Raw genomic sequence first — 10,096 nt, 5'->3', positions numbered from 1 at the left:
CCTGCCTTTTCCTGCCAGCCTCCGCCTACGAGCAGCGTGAAGGACCTCCAAAGAATTTCTGTCTTTTAGAACCTCCTAGTGGCTTCCTACAGCTTTGCAATGACCAGAAAACTTCCCGCTTAAATAGTCTCCTTACCCTACCATTCATCTCTTTATGACCTCAGGGCATTGGCGATCTTGCTGCTTGGAACTCGATAGATTCCGCAAAGCAGGTAATTCGAGTTTAAATCTAAGCACTTCTAACCTTCCCAGAGTACCTTAAACTCTGTGATCTATTTCATTTTATTATTAATAATAATCAAAATTTCCTTGCCAGGCATGGTGGTGCACACCTTTAACCCCTGGCAGAGGCAGGAGGATCTCTGAGTTCAAGGTCAGCCTGGTCTACAAAGGTAGTTCCAAGACAGCCAGGGACCCCTGTCTTGAAAAAACAAAAACAAAAATTTCTCCTTTTAAAATGGGAGTCACCCACAGTTACCTGCCCCTCAGCTGTACAAAGGATTAAATGAGAAAATTCAAGACCATTTTCCAGTGCTGGTAGAGTGCTTGTTCAGCCTACACAAACCGGGTCACTCCTCAGCACTTAAAAAACAAGGCACGACAGCCCATGCAGTCAGTAAGACTGGTAAGCATAACAATACTTTCTCAAAAGCCAGACATGGAGGCTGGGAGATGGCTCAGTGGCCCAAGTGCTTGTCATGCCAGCATGAAGATCTGAAGTCAGATCCCTAGACTACATGTAAAAACCATGGCCTAGTACTATACTCCCAGCACTGGGGAGGCGGAGATGAGAGGACCCTGGGGCCTGGGGCCAGCCAGTCTAGCCAGTCTGTGAGCTCCAGGATAAAACAGATGAGGGACTGGAGAGATGGCTTAGCAGTTAGAAGCACTGGGTCCTACAGAGGACTAGAGTCCAATTCCCAGCACCCACATGGCAGCTCACGACCATCTGTAACTCCAATTCCAGTAGATACTGACCTCCATACTCTCCAGTTGTGGTGCTCACTTACCTGAAAGCAAAACACAGGCACTTGCATCCACACCTACAATTAGCGCGTGTGTGTGCGCACACACACACACACACACACACACACACATAATCAGGCATGTTTGGTCATGTAGAGGATGGATTTTGAGACCAGCTAGGTCTGTGTAGTGATATCCTACCCCTGACACTAACACACACACACATATTCCCCCGCCCCCACTCAGGAAAAGGGATCTCTCCATCTAAATCAGAAAGCTTGCTATGCTGTAGAATGTTCCACCCTCTGTACTTAGCTCTGAAATATTTCTAAATGAGAAGTGTCCAAGCTTCGATGGTCTTGCCTCCTGCTGAGGCCTCAATGAGTGTTAGAAGTTTATTTGGGCATGATGGTTTGCAGCTGTGATGCCAGCACCCAGGAAACTGAGGCAATCCTGGACCACATCAAGTTCCAGGCCGTCCAGGGGTACAAAATGAGAGAAGAGACGGTTCAGTTGTTAATCACATGGCGGTTCACAACTGCCCGTAGCTGCAGTTCCAGAGCATCCAGCACCACTCTGGCCTCCCTGGGCACCAGGAATTCACTCGATGCACTTGCACATCAGCAAAACACTCATACACATGAAATAAAATTTTTAAATAAAATCAAACAGGCTGGTGGATGGATCACCAGGTAAAAGCACTCGATGCCAGCCCTGATGAGTTTAGTTCCCAGAGCCTTCATGGTATTAGAACCAACTCCTGAAAGCTATCTGACCTCCACACAAAATGAATGTACTTTATAAGTATATAAAAGACGGCTCGGTGGTTAAGAACACTTATTGCTCTTACAGAGGACCTGGGTTCAATTCCCAGCACCCAGATCATGGTTCATAACCATCTGTAACCCCAGTTCCAGGGGATCCAATGCCCCCCTCTTCCTGACTGTGTGGGCACTCTATGCACATGGTACACAGATATCCATGCAGGCAAAACATTTATACACGTCAAGTAAAAACCAATATTTTAAGATAAAAGACAATCACCAAGTGATAGCCTAACTTTTTGTGACAGTCTCACGACACAGCCCAATCCTCCAGCTACTGTCTCCAGAGTGCTGGGATGGCAGGCCCACACCTCTACACAGGCTAACAAACAGGCAACCACATAGGTGTGCAGCATGGATATGTCACCTCTAATCCTCCAGTGGCGTTTCCAGGGCAAGGAGGCTAGCTCAAGGATCCAATGGATTGTCTTTAATGCCCTTCAGTAGCTTCCATGGTCAGCCCACTACAACATCAGCATGCCAGAAATTCCGGCGCCGGAAAACACCCACAGAGGTTGAGTGACCTGACCACAGTGGCCAGACCCAGGAGAGCAGAGACATGAGTGGGAAAGACGCTGTGTGGGGCCTTGTATGGGCAGCTAGGAAATCTAGAGGGTGTGACTACACAGGTCTCGCTGGCTCTGACCACACCCTCCACCCCTACCGGCAGTTGGAGAAATCGCAAAAGGCAAGCAACGACACAGAGTCAGGAGGCAGGAGGATTTTACTATGAATATAGCACACTTTCTCCAAACCCCCACAGATGCCAGTGACGGCTTTATCCATCAGGCCCCAGCAATGCCCCTTCCTCCTTTGCCCACTTGGGACTCTCTCCAGTTGCAAGGGTTGAGCTGGGACTGTCATGAATGGGAGAGCAGGGGTCAGTTTGGGGCTTGCGGCTGGGGTCAAGACTGGGGACAAGATCGGGGTTAGGACTGGGATCAGATTCTTGGTCAGGACTGGGTACCACATCAGGGTCAGCATCATGGCCTGGCTTAGGGTCAGAAGATAGAACAATGTCAGGACTCCCACTCGCAATAGATCCCGAGTGGGCCTGGAGGATGGGATTTCGGAGGGAACCCAGCACAGAAGTAGGGTCAGGACTTCGGGCAGAGCTGGCACCAGAGCTGAAGTCCAGGCCAGATTCCAGCACAGAAACTGCTTCAGGACCCAGGAAAGAGATCTGCCCTGGCCTCATCAAAGATACTGGACTCAAGCCAGACCCGAGACCCAGCCCAGCTGCTGCAGCAGCGGCTGCTGCAGCGGCCGCAGCTGCAGCTCCCTCATGCACCCGCTTATGCTTGGTGAGGCTGGAGGCTTGGCCAAAGGCCTTGCCACAGAGCTGACAACGATAGGGGCGCTCTCCAGAATGCACGTGGAGGTGTTGCAGGAGTGCCGAGCTCTGCCCAAAGGCCTTGGAGCAGTGTGGGCAGGCATAAGGTCGCTCACCGGTGTGGATGCGGAGGTGGTGCTGCAAGTTGGAGCTCTGCCCAAAGGCCTTGCCACAGTGGGGACAGCGGTAGGGACGCTCAGCCGTGTGGGTGCGCTGATGCTGGAGCAAGGCTGAGCTCTGCCCGAAAGCCTTGCCGCACTGCGGGCACGGGTAGGGACGCTCACCAGTGTGGGTGCGCAGGTGTTTAAGCAGCGCAGAGCCCTGCCCAAAGCCCTTGGCACACACCGGGCACTTGTGGGGACGAGGGCCGCCGTGTGTGCGCAGGTGCTGGGCCAGCAACGAGCCATGACCAAAAGCCTTGCCACACACAGGACAGTGGTGTGGCTTCTCCCCGCTGTGGCTGCTGCGATGCTTGAGTAGCGTGGACCGCCAGCCGAAGGCCTTGCCACAGGCAGCACACTGGTAGGGCCTCGCACCCGTGTGGATGCCTCGATGTTGGGCCAGTGTGGCGCCGTGGCTGAATGACTTGCCACAGTCGGGACAGCGATAAGGCTTCTCTCCACTGTGGGTGCGTCGGTGCTGGCTCAACCCAGAGCTTCGACGGAAGGCTCGCCCACAATCGGGACAGGAGAAGGGCCGAGGTGGACTGGCAGGGGCGGGAATCACCTCTGGGCTGGTGGCCAAGATTTCAGGCGTGGCAGTGAAGCCAGAGGGAAGGGAATCCACATCTGGGGCAGCCGGGCTGAGGGTGTCATTACTTGGGTCGAGAACCAGGGGCACCGGGCCAATGACATCAGGATCAAGGTCGAAACTTGAAGACATGGGATCCAGATCTTGGGAACCCGAGTCTGGCTTTCCCAAAATGGATCGTGGAGCTTCTTCTGCCTCAGGGTCCGGATCTTCAAAAATAGCGTCCCCATCTTCTGAGACAGTATTGAGGTCTTCCGGCTCTGGCTCGGGGCTTTCAGAAACAGGGTCTGGATTTTTGGGACTGGGGTCCAGGTCTTCTGGGTCTGAATGAAGGTCTCCATAAAGTGGCCTAAGGCTCTTGTGGCTCGGGTTCCTAACCAGGACTGAGCGCCTCATCCTAGAAGTAGAACTGCTTGCGGCTTCTGGACCAGAATCTGCAGTAGGAGCACAGGAGGTTGGTGGAGGAAGGTGCTGGGGAAGGAAGGGAGAGGGGCCTGGCCATGCCACACAAAAGTCCCTGTGAACCACATACAGATTTTGTCCCTGTCTTTACCCACAGGAAGAGTCCTAACTGGTGTCCTAGCCAGGGTTTAGAATAGAGGGACCACCAGCGGGACACCCTGGGACACTCCCTTCTCAACTTAAACCTGGATGGGATAAGAGGCCACTTTAGATCTTGTTTTTTAAATAGGGTCTTGTGCAGCCTGGGTTGTCTTTCAACTTGTTAGATAATCAAGGATGCCCTTAAATGTCTTATCCTCCTGTCTCAGCCTCCTGAGTGCAGAGTTATGGACTGTGTGCACAACATTCAGCGTATGCAGTATTGGGATTCAAACCCAGGGTTTCCTGCATGCTGGGTGATCTCCAGCCCCATCCTGAGCTCTCGTGGAGGGCAGGTTGGGTCTCATGGGAGACAGTTCTAAGGCCAGACACCCTTAACCGGGGGTAAAAGGGAGTCAGGGTTCTTTGTTCCTCGTGAGGTCACGTCTGAATTCTTGCCCCACCTTGGAAAGTTCCCTGGGGGAGAGGGGGAACTTGTGTGGGATGTCCTGGAGAAATAGAATGGGCACAGGGAGGGCTGCGATGGTAATGGTAGCTGATGCCCCTTCTGTGTGTGTCAAGTGAAAAGGGCAGGGGCCCTCGTTTGCTTCCAGGGAAGAATTCTAGACCTCACAGCTTGGGTGGGATATATTCTCTCCTAGACAGAAGGGCCTAGAAGATCTTTGATGTCTACTCCCTAAACTAGAGGACATGAGAGAGGGTAGCAGCTCAGTGCACACCTGTCATCCCAGCATTTGTGATGCTAAGGTCGGAAGATCTGCACAATTCAAGGACAGCCTGGGCTACAAAATAACATACAGTTTTCAAAATTAAGTAGAGTGCATTCATGGGCCTCTCCTGGGGAAGAGGGTGCCAGGGTCACTAAGAACTCCACAGTCAGAAAGGTGGAGAGAGCACTTGATAGATCTATTTTCCAGTTGGCTAGAAGACTGCAAATTTACAGCCTGTGAAAACAACAGCTAGGACACTGTGGGTGGGGGTAACAGCGAGAACTGGGGCAGGGGCAGAAAAGGGGAGAGGAGGAATGTCTCCAGGGAAGGGAATTCCGGAGTCACAGACTCCATGATTAGGCTATGGAGACTGACTGCGTTAGGGGAAAGGCTAGAGGGGACAGAATGGGCGAAAGAAATACAGCTGTACCTTGAGGCTGAGGGAACTCTTTGTTTGTTGGACTGGGCTTTGGGCGATTAAGGAGACCTACCAGGCCCCAAGCTCATTCACAGGAGACAGTACACAGAGGGGGGCTGAGTTCCCCCAACAACTTCTCTATCCAGGCCCTACTGTTGGAGATTAGTGGCCAATACTCCCAGGTGTCGTCCCAGGTTTCTGGGAGACAAGGGACTTTTAGATTGCTTTCGAAGGAAGCAGCCTCATGAACTCCAATCGTAGATGGAAACTTCCATCTCTTGGATGGTAAGTGGGAAGGCAGGTGCACCCCATTGTACCCTCTTGGGAAATCCTCTTGGGAGAACGGGTTTCAAAGAACTCCCAAGACTGGGAGGTGCGAGATAACAATAAATGGGATTTTTTTTTTCCTGGGATCCTTGAGGTAATTCTACACCCTCCCTCCTACACACACACACACACACACACACACACACACACACACACACACACACACAATGGAGTAACAGGCCCAAAGTCCCACATCGGAAGAACAATACCCCAGGCTTCTCTTGGTTTCCAGAAAGAAAGCATACTCCCATCACCTCCTGAAGCAAGGAGGCATCCTGCATTGCAGGACCCCAGAACTAGCAGGAGCCTCCACCCATCCCAATCTCAGGCTCACTGTGGGGAGCTTGGGGGTCGTCCCGGGGGTGGCGGGATAAACGCACTAGGCCTGAGCTCCTCGGGACCCCCCTTTCACCGCGTCTGCCACCTTGATGTCCCAGTTCGAGAGCTGGTACCATGCACTCAGCGAGGGGTGCATATAAGTAGCCCGGAGCCGCGCCCCGCACCCTGCTCTAGGGTGGGGGCCTCCTTCCAGCCACCTCCCCCTTTTGCCCAACCTTCCCCAATCCGGCCCGATTCGCTCTCGGGGTCACTCACCCGATGCCCCTCGCCCCTGCCCGGCCTGGCTGCACCCGCGCTGGCCAGCCGGCGTCTCCCCGCCCCGGGCTTGCAGGAAACCCCACCGCCCGCCAGCCCCGCCAGCGGCCCCCTCGGCCCAGCGGCCCCGCCAGGCGCTCCCGGGGAGCGAGAGGGGCCGGCCGAGGGCCGCTGCGGGAGCTGCTGGGACTTGTAGTTCGCCCGCGCCCTCGGCGGCCGGCGCCATCGCTGCCCCCGCCCCCCGGGCCAAGCCTTTGTCCCGACCAGGGCCACCCGGGTCGGCGCGCGTCCAGCCTTTGTCTGCGCCCTGCCAGCCCGCGCCACCCTGGCACGACCCTTCCATTCACCCATTTGCCTCTTTCGGCCCCTTCTCTGACTCTGATCTTGACTCTCTCCATTTGTATCCCTGTCTCCATCTCCATCTGTACATCTCTCTTCCATTCTGTCCTCTTCGTCTCTTTTGCCTCCAGCCCCTTAAAATTTTATTTGATTTAGTGTGTATGCGCGCTGTGTTGTGTCTGGGGATGTCAGAGGACAATTTGCAGGAGTCGGTTCTCTCTTTCCACCCTATAGGGACGGTGTACTTGTAGCTGAATCCTTTCTCTAGTTCTTTCTTTCTGTGTCCCTACCAGAATCTCTTTTTCCTTTCAATTTCTTTGCCTCTGATCCCGGTCCTTTTCTCAGCCTCTGCCCTCTTTTGTCTCTGTCGACCTCTGTCTTGGCCTTTTGCCCATTTCTCTATCTTGGTTCAAACAACGGCTATCATGAGGAGTCTTTGAGAAGCCTTGCAATTTAAAAACGGATCTGTATTATCTCAAAAAGTTCAGGGCTATCAAAAGGGCTTGTGGTGAGATTGGTGCGGTTAGAGAGGTGACCCAGTCCATGAACTGCTTGTTGCAGAGCAGCTTGGTGACCTGACTTCAGACCTCTGGCGCTCGCTCGTGTGGAAAGGCACCTGTAATACTAGAGTTGAGATGGCTGAAACAGGAGGATCCAGGCGCTCACTGGCCAGCCAGTCTAGCCAAATCAGTGAGTTCGGGTGTCAACAGGGTGGTTCAGTGGGTGAAGGCACTTGCCCAAAGGCCAAGGACCCGAGTTTGATTACCTAGGACCCATCCACAGGGTGGAGGAGAGAACTGTCTCCTACAAGTTGTCCTTTGACCCTCACATACAAGCTACGTATACCCCACCACCTAAGTAAATTAAAAATGTAGTTTAAGAAAATCATGATAGTTGGGCTGTGGTAGCACACGCCTTTAATCCCAGCACTTGGGAGGCAGAGGCAGGTGGACCTCTGAGTTTGAGGCCAGCCTGGTCTACAGAGTGAGTTCCAAGACAGCCAGGGCTACACAGAGAAACCTTGTCTCAAAAACAACAACAACAACAAAACTAACAAAACAAAACAAAACCCCGGCGTGGTGATGCATACCTTTAATCCCAGCATCTCTGTGAGTTCAAGGCCAGCCTGGTCTACAAAGTGAGTTCCAGGACAGCTAGGACTATTATATAGAGAAACCCTATCTCGAAAAACCAAGAACCCAAAACAAACAACCCACACACACAGATAAATAAATTCAAGATAAATACATAAAAAGGTGGGGAACAACTGAGGAAGACACCTGAAGCCAACCTCCGTCCTCTACATACATGTGTGCAGGTCCCCACCCCCACACATGCAGAATCCCTTACTATTAGGTAACCTTTCCATCCCCTGCCCCCAGTAGTAAAGTCTGACACTTCCATCTGCTCAGCCTCCAATTCTAATCGCAGTTCAAGAAGCCGATGCCAGGGCTGGTATCAGGAACACTGACACATTCTGTTAGCCAGGGTTGAGGAGGGCTCTAGACCAAACATAGAAGCGCCTCCCTCCACCCCAGAGGGAATGAAAACAAGCCCTGGGCAGCTGGCAGCTGGACCCGGACATTCTTGCCTGAGCATAAACAATGGCCATGGACTGAAACAAATGGTACAGCAAGGCCACTCTGTCCATGTCTGAACTAAGATTGACACAAGAATAGGCTGCAACCGGAACAATGACCACAATCCCTTTTCTCCATAACACAAATGACTGACCCTCTCTGCCAGCTACAGCCCACACTCCACTTTCAACCCTCCTACATCTCTGAGAAAAAAGTTCTGGAATCCCAGCGACAGACTGCATCAACCTAACTGCTTCAATTTTCCCTAAAGCCACCCAGCACAAGTCCATGCCCAGCCCCCAAGAAACCTCCCAACACTCTCTGCTAAAGAGCATCCTTGGGATCTTTCTTACTGAACACAGAAGCTAGTCTCCTTCCCTCCTTTTTTCCCCTCCCTCTCTCTACAAGGTCCTATGTAGCTCAGGTTGACCTCAAATTCACTATGTAGCTGAGGAAGGCTACCCTGGGGTAAATGAGATCCTTTTTTAAAAATACAGAAACAAAACAGACAAAAAGAAACTAAAACAAAATGTCCCCAAGCAAAAACCAAAATAAAAGGAATCACCTTGGGGAAGAAAAGGATATTGAGATGTGGAGATCTCTCCTTCCGTCATATTCCATCTCAGGGTGGAGCTCAAGTCGCCCCAGGTGGCCACAAGTTGGACCTGCTGGGCCAACTCACTGGCCCCTCCAGTGAGTTGTTGTCTTTTGTTTTTGTTTTGTTTGTTTGGGTTTTCTGAGACAGGGTTTTTCTGTAGCTTTGGAGGCTGTCCTGGAACTCCTATCAGTAGACCAGGCTAGCCTTGGACTCACTGAAATCTGCCTGCCTCTGCCTCACGAGTGCTGGGAGTACAGGCGTGCACCACCACTGCTCAGCTTCAGTGAGGTCTTGAAAGACATAAGCTTCTTGCACACTTTCTTTGCCAAAGAAGAGATTGTTTCTTCTCCATGTGAAATTCGAGAACTGAATTCTCCATCCGCACTAAACGAGGAAGGTAATGGGGTAGAGATAAAACTGGGATGATCAGAGATAACCTAGGGGGGTTCTAGATGCCTCTTTCTGCTGACATATTAAACACTCCCAATCCACAGAGCCCAAGCATCCCTTTCGGGAGTCAGAGCTCACTCCAGGCTTTTATTTACCTTTCAGTTAGGTTACGACTTTAAACTAGATGAATGGTGGGGGCAAATGTAGGACTGTTGCTAGGAGACAGGATCCAGCAATATAAGACCCTAGATGGAAAAGATTGTGGTATGGCCAGGCATGGTGGTGTACACCTTTAACCCCAGCACTCAGAAGGCAAAAGCACACAGATCTTTATCAGTTCAAGACTGACCAGATCTACTCAGTGAGTTCTAGGCCAGCCAAGGCTATATTATATAGTGAGATCCTTTCTTCAAACAAACAAACGAAAAACAAAACAACAGAAAAATAAAACAGCATTGTGTTGAGAGCCAGAAGGATGGCTTAGTGGGTTAAGGTGCTTGATGTCAAGCCTGAGTTTAACCTCCCCCATCACCCACATTGCAGAGTGAGAAAATCAACTCCTACAAGCTTTCTTCTGACCTTTACCCAAGCAACAGGACCCAGGTGCCCCACAGCAACCTGTACTAAGTAAATGAATGTTTTAAAAAATCAGTAAAACTTTAAAATGTCTGGCATGCTGGTGCCCACCTTTAATTCTAGCACTTGG

The 10,096-nt window shown here is 51.8% G+C and overlaps 1 protein-coding gene across 1 annotated transcript; it reads right to left on the bottom strand.

Moving 5' to 3' along the window:
* Positions 1 to 2,496: 2,496 nt before the first annotated feature.
* Positions 2,497 to 6,617, bottom strand: Znf358 (zinc finger protein 358). Its single transcript, XM_005085255.4, has 2 exons — positions 6,484 to 6,617; positions 2,497 to 4,307 (listed from the first exon to the last, which is right to left on the bottom strand). Exon 2 carries the CDS (start codon positions 4,267 to 4,269, stop codon positions 2,569 to 2,571), a length of 1,701 nt encoding a protein of 566 aa, XP_005085312.2. The 5' UTR covers positions 4,270 to 4,307; positions 6,484 to 6,617; the 3' UTR covers positions 2,497 to 2,568.
* Positions 6,618 to 10,096: the final 3,479 nt, after the last annotated feature.

This window comes from Mesocricetus auratus, unplaced genomic scaffold (genome assembly GCF_017639785.1).
Source record: "Mesocricetus auratus isolate SY011 unplaced genomic scaffold, BCM_Maur_2.0 Super-Scaffold_100025, whole genome shotgun sequence".
Classification (NCBI taxonomy): Eukaryota; Metazoa; Chordata; class Mammalia; order Rodentia; family Cricetidae; genus Mesocricetus; species Mesocricetus auratus.
The sequence above is the reverse complement of the archived record's forward strand: the minus strand, read 5'-3'. Positions and strand labels throughout refer to the sequence as shown.

Excerpts from the sequence above, each read along its gene's own strand:
- Znf358 (XM_005085255.4), bottom strand. The coding sequence starts at position 4,269 with ATGAGGCGCTCAGTCCTGGTTAGGAACCCGAGCCACAAGAGCCTTAGG.